This window comes from Pezoporus wallicus, unplaced genomic scaffold, assembly GCF_028554395.1.
Source record: "Pezoporus wallicus isolate ANWC-B61680 ecotype Strahan unplaced genomic scaffold, APGP_CSIRO_Pwel_v1 contig_8341, whole genome shotgun sequence".
Classification (NCBI taxonomy): Eukaryota; Metazoa; Chordata; class Aves; order Psittaciformes; family Psittacidae; genus Pezoporus; species Pezoporus wallicus.
In genome coordinates this window covers 1374251-1388667 of record NW_026638083.1, presented here as the reverse complement: position 1 = coordinate 1388667, position 14417 = coordinate 1374251, and the positions used below count along the sequence as shown (strand labels likewise).

At 44.5% G+C, this 14417-nt stretch overlaps 1 protein-coding gene across 6 annotated transcripts in view; it reads left to right on the top strand.

Moving 5' to 3' along the window:
- The window catches only part of DAB2IP (DAB2 interacting protein), a 167433-nt gene that overhangs the window by 58412 nt on the left and 94604 nt on the right, over positions 1-14417 (top strand). For all 6 annotated transcript variants that reach the window (XM_057409051.1, XM_057409050.1, XM_057409049.1 and 3 more), the window contains one exon: positions 7509-7627. In XM_057409051.1, coding sequence (XP_057265034.1) covers positions 7509-7627 — 119 coding nt within the window. The remainder of the gene's footprint in view (positions 1-7508; positions 7628-14417) is intronic.

The window sequence follows — 14417 nt, the reverse complement described above, 5'->3', positions numbered from 1 at the left end:
GTTTGCTCTCTAAATGACTGGCACAACTGCAGCAGAAAGCAGGCTTCATGTGCAGTGTGAATCCTTCTCCTCATCCAGGCACTGCTGGGATCTTCAGGGACTATCAGACACTTTACTTAGTCCTGAGGCTGTCAGGACACAGTTTTTCCTCTGCTGCAATTACAACCTGCCATGGTGGTTGCCAGCCCTTGGTTTTGACTTCTGCTCAGCAGTGACAGCTTTGTTCTAGGGGACTGAAGATGCTCGGGAACATAGTTTGAGCACCGTTCTCTAAGGAGAGAAAGAACAGAGGAAAGCAAAGCTCTGAGTCTCTTTTCCAGCATTCCAAGGAGAAGCAGAGTCTGGGGACAGCCACAGCAAGCCTGGTTCCAGGAGCTGGCAAGCAGCTCCTGCAAGGTGTTACCTGGTCTAACTTCTGTTGAGCACTGGGGAGTTGGTGCTGCCCGGCACTGCACAGGAGGTGCTCTGCTTCCATCAGGATTGTTCTCACTAAAGGCAAAGAAGTTCAGTATATGAACGGCTTGTCCTTGGGGGTGGTTGAATAGGAAACTTGTTTCACTCCATTGACATCCTTATCCAGGTGACATCCTCGCTTGGCTTCATCTAGGCAGCCTTCTCCCAGTCACTCCTCTCTCTGGGTAAACAACTGGTTTTGTTCTTCAAAGTTGCTTGCATTCTACCTGTATCTCTGTTTCTGCATCATTCATCCCTGGTTGCTCAATTACCCTGCTCCTGTCTTCCTACGGAATATTTATCTGTCTTGTTCAGATGGGAGATGTTGACAGTGTGATGATTATGGAACTGTGAACAAATACTCCAGAGCGGTGTGGTTGTGTTTTAATAGGTGAACAAAGGAATCCAAATTGGAGAATTAGGTGATCCCTGAATAACAACGGCTGTTGAACTGCAGTCGTGTTCTGGAGCCTTCCTGGCAGTTGCATTCCTTCATCCTGCCTGTTCCATGTGCATGCTGTGTACAAGTCATCGGTGCTAGCTGGGAATTGCAGACGGAGGATTCCCAAGTTTTCTGTTACTTTACTGTAAGGCCTTGGCTTGCCTGAATGTTTCTGGTAGTTCTCTTGGTCAGGGACTAAGGGGTGTGTGCTGGCTGCGGGTGACTCTTTCAGAGCCTGGAGAGGAGTCTTTCCCTGCTAGAAAAGAGCAGAAAAGGAACAGAGGGAAATTCTGCCAAGAAACATTTAGCTGAATAAGAGGGAAATGTCCTGAGCTGCCCAGCACTGAGAGCTCCCATTGTGTGCAGTGGGAGAAGAACCTGTGACCAGGACATAGGGAAATGTCCTGAGCTGCCCAGCACTGAGAGCTCCCATTGTGTGCAGTGGGAGAAGAACCTGTGACCAGGACATAGGGAAATGTCCTGAGCTGCCCAGCACTGAGAGCTCCCATTGTGTGCGGTGGGAGAAGAACCTGTGACCAGGACATAGGGAAATGTCCTGAGCTGCCCAGCACCGAGAGCTCCCATTGTGTGCAATGGGAGAAAAACCTGTGACCAGGATATCTTCAACAGGATAGGTAAAATCTTCACAAAAATAGACCATAAGCAGCAATCCTCTTTTGGCCTGAAGGATGAGACATTACGTGCCGAAGCTATTGCTTCTTCTGTCTGTGATTTGCTGATACTTCCATGTATTAGATTTGCCGTATTCATAATTAACCCTCAGTGCCTCTCATTCGATGTAATTCCAGGTTTCATGACCTAGAGAGACCCACACTGTCCCTTTGGTGACCTGTGGGCCTCAGTGCATCTCCATCTGATTTTACAAATGGACTGAACCGAGTGTTTCCAACGACACTGCAAATTTGATTAATCTCTTTGCCATAGAAGGGCAGTGTTGCTAAGCAGCACTTACCAACACGAGCTGTTTCTCACATTCCAGGACTGCTTTATGGCCTGGCTCACACACATACCCTCTCGTGCACTCACGTCCAGTATCTCTGTGTTTACTCTCTAACTCTGGGTGCCAGAGCACAAGTCTGAGCCCTGCGTGTGGAGCGGGAGGATTTGAGGTTTTGTTGCCGTCTCTCACTGGACACGCAATGTTTTTGCAGCTGGTTTTTGTTCTTTTGGGGTTTATCCTAGCTCCAAGACACTCGTGTCTCAGAGGGGCTTTCCTTATCCTGATAGAATACTGTTGTAAAGTAGCATAAGTCAGAGGAAGTGGTGGTTCATGGATGGATGTCACTTGCTCTTACTCTCACACGTGAGCTCAAAAGGTGGCTGGGGAGGGTCCTGAGATCTTGAAATGAGATTGAGAAAGAGAAACCAAGGGACTTTTCACCCACTTGAACCAAGTCATTTGTTCAGCCTCATCTGAACAGAAGGGGTAATGTTAGTCTGTGTGTGCATTTCAGGGCCAGGCAGGATGGGGCCTGGAGCAACCTGGTGTAGTGGAAGGTGTCCCTGCCCGTGGCAGGGGGTAGAACTGGATATTGCATGTACTAGAGGTGCACTCTTTGGGGCAGGAGACTTCACCAGGGCTGTCCATTGGGTAACCTCCTGAATAGAGCCCTTGATCATGCCTGACAAGAGGAGAACTGAATGGTGGGAAAACAATTCATAGCTTGGAAGTTCAACTCAAAATAGCTGACAGCGATAAATGATATATGAAGTCTTTGAAGGGATACATATAATTACGTGCACACGCCTCTATACACTGAACAAATAAAAACTATTCGATCCATAAAGGTCAGCACTATGCATGCAATTCCCTTCCTTCCTTGTATCAGTGCCAGGAGACCACTCGCTGGATTACTGCTGTTCTTAGGCTTTGAGAGACATTTGATTACTAAACTCCATGGTTTTTTGGTCTGTGCACTTCTTGTTGTAGCTCAATGCAGTCATGTTCTGCACAGAGAATAGTAGAGGTGGGCAGTTTGGTGCCTTTACCTGGTAACAAACTGTATCAAATGCTGCCCCAAAAAGGTTCCTGTTTTAATTTGAAAGCTAAGGCTAACATTGGTAATTGTAGAGACAGGTAAACTCACCTTGTACACTCATGGCTATAATAGGATGCTTAGCATTGGTAAGCCTCTGCTTGGGTCACAAATAGAACTATTAATTATCCATTCAGTGGAGCCTCAGTAAAAGGCTATTCCCGTGTGCTGTGGAAGAGCAAAAACAGGAAAAGAACTGATTCCAGAATTAAGTTTAATATAAAGACATAAGCTAAGCTTCTAAAGCCTAAAATAAGGATGGGTCTAGGAGGAAAGATTGACTCCAAATTTTATACTTGTAAGCTTATCCCTGATATACTACAAAAAATGGACATCAGATACAAAATACTGCTTTACACATTGAGACTCACAACAAGTAATTATTCGTGGCAGTTTCATTATTATGAGTAGTGAAAAAATTCCTGACATCCTCTCAAGTCCTCTGATTTACTTCAACTGAAACAAAAAGTTATGGAAGAACTATGAAAATAACCCCATCTGTTCACTCATTCTTGTGATACCCTGTTTATTGTGTGCTCTTTGGATGAGAGCATAAAGCAAGACCTGTGTCTGCTTCTTCAGTGCTCCCATTAGAGCACTCTAACTCGCGGTTCCAGCCTTCACCCTTTCCCATGTGTGCTTGGCCAACCCCTGTTCTCCGTGCTCAGGACATGCTGAGAGCTGCCAGGGCTCTTCCAAAGGAAGCTGCTTGTGGTGCATCCACCTTGATTTACTGATATATTGTATTTAAATTTCATATATATTATGTTTCCATGGTGCTGATTTGTTATCTTCTAAACTTTATCATGTGGGTTCACTGCAAATGAACATTAATGGTGTGGGAGTCGGTGCCAGATGCAAGATTTGCATCAGTACTTTATTTTTAATAAAACAAGAGCTCAGGATTTTGCTGTCATTAATGCTCAGTTCTACACCCCTCCCTTTTCTCTCTTCTTTCTAGTGTGCTCATCATTGGCCCAGGCTGTGTGGAAATACATAGCTCCTGCACCTCAGAGGCATACGACTCTGATAGGTTTGCACATATGCTTTGAAAGTAATATAATATTAAAAATATTCAAATATCATCATATAATAAAAGATTATAATTATAATAAAAGATTATTTCCAGGTTCTCGAGTAATTGGAAATGGCACAAATGATAAGCAGGAAAATTTAAATTGGGAGTCCCGCCTTCCTCCATCTGCAGCAAGATGATGGCAAGCAAGATGCGTTTGTCCAAATCTGTAAGAAAAAACAACCCAGATCCCAGCAGAGTGAATTGTCCTGGTTTGAATTGTGCTTTCCTCTTTAGCTGAAGTAGCAGTGATTGTTATTAAGCCATTCCTCAAAAGGATTTGTTTTGGTTTTTTTTCCTTCATTCCTTGTATCTTAATATAACTTCAGTCAGCTCTTCTGATTAGAGCTATTGTATTCCAGACTTGAGGATGTCAGAGTCAAAGCGGCAGGAGCACAACAAGAAAAGCAATGCCCTTGACTTCAACCAGTGAAATCACTGCACTCTCTTTTTCTTGCTAGGCTATTTAAGTTCTGTGCCACACTCCTCTGTGGACTTCGGATGGGGCATCTCGTGGTTTTCTGCTGTGGCAGATTCTGAAGGGATGCTTGGGCTCTACAGGTTTCTATTTATTGTCATTTCACAGAGTCTATTAACTTGTTCTGAATGGAACCTCCCTGAGTTTGTAGTTTAATCTTTCCTAAGATATTTTTGCTGTTGGTATATGCTGCCCACACATAGGAAGACACCATTCTGCCCTAGACAGCTCTCAGTGTAAACTTAAAAGCATTAGAAGAATATATAAGAGGAAAGGCACTACTTTAATTACTGGAACTCACAAGAATGCAGCTAGGCTAGAGGAGCAGGTGATGTTCATCGTGTAGGATTAGCCTCATTTGTCTGGAGATCAGAATCAAATGTGCTTTAAAGTCATAGATGAAGAAGAAATGGATGATAATGTTCTTCTGATCTCAGCAGGAAAGCATGGCAGTCACACCCCAGGTCGGGTTGTCTCTCTCTTGTTTTTGTGGAGACCAACTCTTCTCTTTTCCTTATCCCCTCTAAAAATTACAGGAGATTGTAATTCACACATTAGACTTTCTGATCCCTGGCATGCACTATGGAGGTGCAAAGTATTGCTATAGCAGCATCATTTATCAGCATTAAAATCTCTGACATCTCATTCTCCCAAGGAAGCTAGCAAAGAAAGCTGAAAATTTCCCAGTGTGATCTTCTTCTGATAGCAGGGAATGTAAAAACAATGGGAAACAGAAGGAAAGTAATGTCTTACTGCAGCCCTAAATTCTCATTTCTGAATCCTGCACGAATCATCTAACAGTTGTCGAGATGTGAAATACAAGGTAATGAGAGAAAGCTGTGATCAGCATCTGCTGCACAAGGTATTTGGTTTTTTCCTTATCAATTCCCAGTCCAGAGTTCAGAGCTGTGGCTGGATGTGAAGAGGCGGCTTGGTAGCACGGTGACGCATTTGTGACTATGCTGCAGTGATGGAGGAAGTCCACTCTTGCTCCTGCATGACTGGCCAGTTGCATATTTTAGATCTTTTCCTTCACAGCAAATACTGGATAATCTCCAGAGCAAGCAACTAGAGACCTGATCCAGCCAGAGGAACAAGAGCATGAAGAGTTCATATCATAGTGTGAGGCTGGTTTCATGCTGATTAACACCAGTATGAGGCTGATATCATAGTATGAGGGTGATATCATGTCAATAACATGAGTATGAGGCTGATACCATGTTGATACTGTGAGTACAAGGCTGGCTAAGGTCTGAGTACCGAGGGAAATATCTTAGCAATGTTCCAGACAATGCAAATCCTCAAATTTGCTGTTTCATTGTCATGTTTCTCTATTGTATAAAAATTCTCTAAAGGAATTTCTCATGGACAAAAGCCTTCTGAAAAGGCCTTTGTTATCTTAGGCACTGGCTTTGTGTAAGGTGCAGTGTGTGTCACCTGATGGCTTGTGTTACATACATCATGCTATTTCAGTCATGCAAACAGCTCCTGGAGAAATATTCAGTTCACATGGATGTGTGTTACATACTTCATTTGTAAGGAAGGTGGCACTTAATAACTGTGAAACACCTTTGGTTAGATGTTTTGAATTCTTGGTGCACTTACAAACAGGAAAGTCACTTCCATAATGAGAGCCATGCACACTGCCCGAGGGAATTTTGCAACCTGAGAAAAACAGAATGTGACCCATGAATGTCCTAGGTGGGGAAGGAGTGTTTAAATAGCATGAACAAATGACAGGCTGGATGTAACTTAGACTGTGATTATCTTCCTGCAAGACATATAAAGGGTATTAATTTGTAAAAGAGAGCTACTAAAGGCTACATGACCTGTATCCATTCTTTAGTGTTGACTGGAGAAGCTACTGAGACTCCACCTGGAGTGGAGGAGTGCTCTGTGGGTGCATCTGGGATGCTGGCATAGTACCCAGTGGAAAGATACCCATTTTTCTCATATTTCTATCCTTATACATGTCAAAATCTGTGCTTGATCCAGGGGATATCTTATCCCCTTGCATAGGGATTGGGAAGGGAAGTGGTGCATGCAGAACCTCAGGTTGTGCAGGGATTTGCCAAGTTGGTTGTATCCAGCTGATTTATTTCTTTGGTATGATGGTGCATAAAAGGAACACTTCTTTAGGCTTCACCCCAAATCCTGGTTTCTCTTTAAAGTGCTGCCCCTTTTTCCAGCTACTATGCTTGACCCACTAAAGACTATTCCCAGGCACTGTAAACACTGGACACTACAGTAGTATTCTACTTTTATTGCCTTATTTAGGGAAGAGATTAAATGTAATGTTCAGATTATGTAGAACATTAACTCCTAACAATAAGCAAATAAGACATTAGAAGCTTTGCTATTAAAACATTTAATGCTGGCTTTGCTGTGGAGCACTACGGGATCCGTGACTTATGTTCCATGAGGGAGGAGGCACAGCGGAGAAGAAGGCGCTCTGCGTTCAGTTCCTTCCTCCGCGAAGACAGTGCCTATAGCTGCCCAGCCCGGATGCTGTGTTTAGCCTCTATAGAATAGTTTTACGTGTAGCTCAAACACCTGAGTGCAGTCCTGCCACCATGGCTGACAACCTGGAGGCTTTCGATCAGGTAATGAAGTTCTTGCCTGTCTCCCAGCGAAGAGCATCTCATTCCCGAGCCTGCGAGATGGGGCGGCCGGGCTGGGCCGGCGGAGCCCGGCGTCAGCCTCTGCTCCCGTCAGGAGTTGCAATGTGCGAGTCTTGTCTTTCAGACAGTATTTTTATGGGAGCTGATGGTTGCCAGGGAAACGGAGGCTTCGGGGAGTCTCACGCCGACGCAGCGCCCGGCCCCGGCAAGCGCTGGGAGCAGATGTTGGCTGCGAGGAGCTGCGCTGCTGGCGGCCGCACATGAAGGCGGCTGGAGAGAACCATTTGCCTGGCTGCACCCGCTGCAAGAGAGCAGGGCCAGGGCTCGCGCTCCCTTTCTCCCTTTTTGGGTTGTAATTTAGTATTCTTGTCTCACCCCACAGGGGTTCCTCAGCCGGCGGCTCAAAGGCTCCATCAAAAGGACAAAGAGCCAACCGAAGCTTGATAGGAACAGCAGCTTCCGGCACATTTTACCTGGCTTCAGGAGTGTGGACAATGAAAGGTAAGGGGACGTTTCTCGGAGGAGGGGGTGTGGAAGAGAATGAGGATATTGATTTTTCCAGGTCTTGTTAATATCCTGCTTATCTTATTCCGAGCAAGGGCCACATCTGTGATAGGAGTAGACTTGCTTAATTTCTAAGAGGGGTAGTTTTAATCTGTTGACGAGTACACGGTGCAAGCCCTGCCTTTTCGGGCTAAATAACATGTACAGAGAAGCCCGGCTGCTCTGCTTTCTTTTCCCCAATAAATCCTAAGTTGATGCACCAGCATATAAATAGCACACAGATGCAGCAGCCGAAGCTGCCTGCTGCAGGTGAGGGAGGGAGGGGAAGGATGCTCACACGCTGGACTACACTGAACATCACATTAGACATTGTGTGAACAATAACATAGAACAATAGGAACTGTAGTATCCCAAATCCATCTCTCCCCTTTCCACACACACACACACACACACACACACACATCTTCAGCACAGCCCTTCACTGCCATCATTACACTGAGATGGATTCTCGGCATGTGGCCGAAGCTGCTTTTTCTGTCTGAGCCATGACAGGATCTTTCAGTCCAGGAGGGATGTGTTGCAGGGAATGTGCAGGTAGATCGGATGAAGCATTTGACATGGGATGGTCAGCGCTGGAGCAAATGCAAGTGATATAAAGGAGAAATGAGACCTTGGTTTTATTCTTCAGCTCAATTAGAAAGTACAGAGGCTCTGTAGTGGATTTGTATCTATTTATGTCCGTGCAGATTGATGTCAGTGTGTGCATGAGACAGGCACGTTCTAGGTAAATTTACGTGTAAATTCCCATGCAGATCAAGGTCATGGTTGGGTAAGACAGACTCCATTACACAGAAACAAACTAGTGGCTTGCTTTCAACCTTATATGAATCATTTCGGGGAATGACACATAAGTACTGAAGTGCCAGGAAAAGTGTGTGTCTGTAAAGGATGCCAAATTGGACATAGGCTGATGTAACCATTTGTAGTAGTAGCATTTTCATATATCAAGAGGGTACTTCAGAATCCATTAAGTAAATGTTTCACTTTTAAAAGCAATGACAACTTTTACTTTGCTTTAGTTTAGTACTTATTCACCGGAGGGGCCATGAATTTGTGAAGCCCGCAAATGACAAGAGTTAATCTGGATTTTCCCTTACCTGACCTATTCCAGCCTCCTAAGCTTTTTCCTTCTGGATTGTGCAGGTAGAAGGATTGTGCTGTCAGTGCAGAGTAATATTTCAGGGGTTGCTATCTAGGAAGACAAGAGTTGATTTGATTTGTGTGCTGCAGTTTTCACAAATGCTCAAAGTAGGGCACTGTGTTCCGTATGGAAGAGAAGCCAGTGGAACCGGGGATGTGCCTCCAGTGCTGCTGCTTCCCTCAAAGGACAGGCACATCAGACAATGTTGTGTTCTGCCTAGATGAGTTTTGTTTCTTTCTGTATATTGGCAGGACCGAGCATGGGAATTAAGTGTTTTGGCCAGCCCTGCAGCCAGAATCATTTTCCCAAATTAAGCCTTGTTATTTCCCTGTCCTCCCAGCACAAGAGCCTGGAGCTTGCTGGGCAGGGTCCTTCAGGGAAAGCCACATTTACTGCAACTTTTCCTTAAAGGGATTCAGTGAATGGCTGTAGAGCATTTCCAGTGTAGAGCTGAAAAGCGTGGGTTAGAGGAGAGGTAGCGTTTGGCAGCCTTGAATAAACCCCAAAGATTTGCTTATATCAGTATTTAGAAACTGAAAATGAAAGGCTTCCATCAGGCAGGTGTCAGTCAGAAATGCTGTATCTGTGATACCTCGACATGCCCTGATGTGGAGGAAACCATCTGACACGTGATGGCTTTTGACAGCAAGATTTAGACCCTCGGCTTTCACAGTAGTGTCAGGTCTGTAATGTAAGCGAGTGTCCTTCTGCAGAAGACCTTGGCCTTAGGTCCTGTTGCTCTCAGAGAGGTGAAAGAAAAGCAGCAGCTGGGCTTCTCAGCCATGCAGAGAGGGTTTGGGTTACAGGAGATAATTTTATCTTCCTGAACATTCCCATCCACATCTGCTAAAATGCACAATGCATTCACTTCTCTGTGTGAAAGGGCTGGAGTCCTTTCGATCCCCCTCCTGCATTTTCTGCTCTGCTCCCTTGTCTTTCCTGAAATCCAAGAACTGTTTCAAGGAAGCATCTGGTATTGGAATATTTGCCTCTTAAATATTTGATTCTTGACTCCATCTTGTATCCAAGCTGACTGATCACAGACCGCTCCTTTGCTCATGGATATTCCCATTGTAACAGTGCTCTGGTCTGGAGCTGTGTAGGATTTCTGCAGGAGATGCCATAGCAGAAATAAATAGTGCAATAAATGCCGTCAGAACACTCCAGGTTGAAATACCGACCTGCAGCAGATCATAAATGATTCTGTGACTTGGCTTTTGTGCATCTAAAGTGGTACTGTGTCATGCTTCTTGGTTTCTTTATTTTTCCTTCTCTTGCACGTCCTGGTTATCCTGCTATGTACAGCAGGTGCGTATGGATAATGTGCATGTACATGTACAGGCAGCTGACTGGGGGAATGGGTAGAGCAGAGAATAGAATATAAAAAACCAAATCTGTGCTTTTTATCCTGTGTTTGAGTATTGCATGCACTTAAATACGTCATGGAAATTTAAAATGGAAAATTATTATCTCCTACAATAGTGAGAAATTTGTACAGTGTGAGTTTTATGACAAAGGAAAACAGGGAAATAACGTGAAACGTAGGAAAAGTCACGGAATGTTTCGCTGTTGGGAATCACCTTGTTGATTTTGTGCCCATAAGGGCTGGTTTCATACCTTGCCATGGCACAAGGCGAGCAGCCAGGTTTCCAGTGGGGTCTCACAGAGCTGCTCTTCTAAAGTGGAGTTACTGTGTACGGGAAGGGAGCTGACAGCTCGGAAATGGGGGTTCCATCTCAGGTTGATGTACCATCCACCAGTGCTCCCCTGGCCATGGCCAGGCAGATGTTTGCGGTTGTCACGGGCTCTGTGTGTGTGTTCAGAGCAACTGTGAAACCTGAGAGAATTCCAGGTTTGGAAACCCTTGGGTAACCATTTTTTTCTCTATAGAGAACATCTGGGGGATTGCCCAAAGAGGTGTGTTAGAAAAATACACTGATTACAGTCAAGCAGAGCTTATGTTTGCAGAAGAAACATGGTTGTTTCTCATGACATTGGATTTTACAGTGACCGAGAAGAGACCTTTTGTGGACCAAAGGGTTTGCACTAACTTCAGTAAATGACTGTGGGGTTCATATGATGGAGTTGGCCAGATTTTGACAGTCTGTTACATCCTGGGAGTCCTGTTACTGTAACAGTGATAAATTTACTGATTGTGAATACAAGAAGTAAAATCAGACCAAGCATAACAAGAATTCTGTGTGAGGGGTGCATTAATCGGGTACAAGCGATTTATGTAAGTGCGAGATTTCCAGGAGGATTGCAGACCAAGTGCTCCTTCCCATTTGTTGGCTGCTTGGATTGCTCATTAAACCTAAAAAGGGTTCGGTAAAAGTGGTCTTTTGCTGACAATGTGTGCTGCGGCCTGATTTATTACCGCAGCTAACCAAGTTTTTATCATGGAGCCTGAATGTTTCTCTTTGTAGCAGCCTCTCTGGAAACAGCCACAAATCAAGCATTTGGCAGATGGATTTGCCTTAATTGGACCCACATTTCTCCTACAAAATTCGTGATGGAGAAAGTTTCTGGGTTGGGCTTTGGACACAGGGAGAACTGAGAGACGGTTGTTCTGCTGCGGTTGTTAATGATGGTGGTCAGTGTGTTTCTGGTTGTTCTCTTGTAGTGACCTTTTGAGCCCTGCTGCCACGTTGTTACAATAATCTTTCTAAACCTAATTTCTGACAGTTTGTGAGGAATCTGAAGAGTGGGTTTATGTGGGTCTTGTATGGGGTTTGGAATGGTTTTTAAATCGAAATACATGAACTTAGTCCCATCTCCCCTGCAACAGACAAAGGCTACACTAGCCCTGAGAGAAGAGCATCACTTCACGGGACAAATACCTTCAGACTGCCTTGATCTGGTGGAAGATGAGTGCTCTGTAGAGCTCCGTGTTCTGATGTGATTCCAGTGTAGATCATTCCTAGGGATGCTATTCCTCAAATTCATTCAGTGCTGAGGGACTCTGTTACTAACATTTGTGATAATTTTGCAGGGTTTTTTTCCTATTTCCAGAAGATAACATTCTATTTCAGCTTTTCTTGGCACTACAAAAGTCTGAGCATATGGTTGATTGTTAAATGAGCCTCAGCCTTGGAAGGGGTACAGCCGTGCCATAGTAACAGCAGCGACCTGCACTCCTGCGACTTCCTCTTCAAACCACTTTGTTTCTTTATCCCATCAAAAATCTCTGCTAAGAATCCACAGAAGGAAGAGGAAGTGAACAAGTCATGTCCTGCAGCGCATTTAACTCCTCATCTGGTGCTCCTGCAGGCTGTCTTGTGGGTTTTCAGTGTGCATAAAGCTGATTTTGATGCAATAGGAGAGCATCAATAACTCATGAACGTCTGTGCTCTTGCAGTCAACTTAGTGTGTGAGTTCTTTCCAGGTCTCATTATCATTTGTTTATTCCCAGCAAACTTGATACGCCAAGTATTTTTAGGCATGATGAAAGTGGTTAAGTTTGATGTGGATATGGTGCTGGAGAGCTTTTGTTCTCTTCTGCCTCCTTACTCCAATGGCATTCGTAGCGAAGCTTTCTAAGTAGGAAGACTTGCAGTAGTAGGTGTCATGGTGAAGAGTGACACTCACAGCGTATTCAGTACAGTGCAGTGGCCTTTGGTTTTAATGATAATCAAAATACTGGGAGGAAACACTGCTTGGTTTGTATTGGGAATCCATTTGGCACTGTCAGTGTCGATAACTGAAATGCAGAATGAAGCATCTTGCAAGGTCAGGATGAGGAATACCTGGAGGTCATGGTCTCTGCAGGTCTGGTACCATGGGCAGTGTCTGCTCCCACCCCTGGTCAGGGCACGAGCATCGGTAGCTGAAGGATTCAAGCACAGCCTCACGACTGAGCCTGGCCTCGCAGAGCACCTGCGTTTCTATCAAGGCTACTTTGTCCTGGAATATGCAAATCAGTCTGTTAATAGGGTTCCTTTGCAAAATATTTCTTGAACCAGAAATTTAATTACTGATCTCTAATTAATGGCTACGTAAGGAGGCTGGAGCAAAAACAGAGAACTGCTTTGAAGGAGAGATGCAGGAGGAAATTACCAGTTCTCCCCAGAAACTGTTCTGTTCCTCATCTTCTTATGGTATTAGGAACTTTAGAAGCTGGTATTCATATATTTTTAAAAGGATAAATCTCTTAATGGAAAGAGGGAGTTTGGGGGAGGCACTGAAACAACAAATATAATCCTTGATATGGAAGAAAGACCAATATTCATACAGCAGAGCCTTGGCAAAGCTCAGGCTCTTCCCTGGTCAGTGCTCCTTGCATTACATGCTCTTGAGGAAGGGAAGTAGAACTCCTGGTAGATCTGGGAGGTTGCAGATCCATCGCACCAGCCCATGGGTACAGAAATAGTTGTTCTAAAGCCCTCTTCAGCTGCTCCAGCCCTGAGAGGGACTGAGAACAACCTGATGCCTTTCAGCTTCTCCCAAGGCAACAGCAAGGTTTCAACTATTCTTGCTGTTAAATTGGCTTTTCCACGTGGATGTGAATCTGTGATTCATACCTGAGGCTGAGGTATTCAACGTTCTCAAAGACATACGTAAGCACTTCCCCTTATCCTACATATCCAGACTAACTTCCTAACTAAATAGGGAGGTCACGTCCGATATCTTTCAGGAGCCAACTGTATTAATTCCTAGACATTTTTCAAGCCATAGGAAAATGTCAAGGGAAGGGCTAAGAGGCTGGAATTATTTTAACAGCCTTCCTCATGTTCCTGCTCTTCCCAGGTCCCTAACAGTGCTGTGCCCCATGGGGTACAGCTACCGCTTTGACTCCACTTGGAGTCATGGAGCAAACTGATACAATCCTTCCTGCTTCGGCATATGCGGCACTATTGGGATAATTGGCTTCATGCATCTTGCAATTAGCTTGCAAAAATATGTTTTGCATTCCTGACCTTTTCTCTCTAAGCAAGGCCATTGTTTCACTGTCCTGCTTAATTACAAAATATAGTGTTGTGTGAGGGGAGAGATGACATCGTTGTATCGTTGCCTCTAATTTGACGAGACATCATAATGGGGAGTTTTCATACTGAGGGCACTGAATTAGTGTAGCGTGAAGCCACAGTGCTCCAAACCTGCTAAATAAGGAGAAGTGAATTTTATGCTCTATCTTTTTGACATTTGTAATCAAAGCATTGTATTCCAGCTGCAGATGGTTAGTGTTTGAAGAATGTTTGGTAACTGCTGACAATCGGAAGGCTTTGTGTCGGCAGCGGGAGAGCAGGTTGATTAATGGATGGAAGGATGCTGTCTTTCATTTTCCTCTTCTCACGGGCTGAATACACATTATTGACTCATTTGGCCATTGCCTGGCAGACACGATGTTGTGGTGCATCAGTGTACACCTCAGGGTTACAAGCAGATAGTTCTGTTCCTGTCCTTCCAGCAAAGACTCGGAGTCAGGGTAACAGTTCAGTTGCATTGTGGCTGATGGTGTCTTGCTATTCCTCAGCTCGAAGACAGATTCTGCTACTCCATTAACATTTTGTTTCCAAACAGACCATTTATTCTGGCTTCGCTGCGGTGAGATTTTCATGTGCATGAATTTCAGTGCAATTACATTAG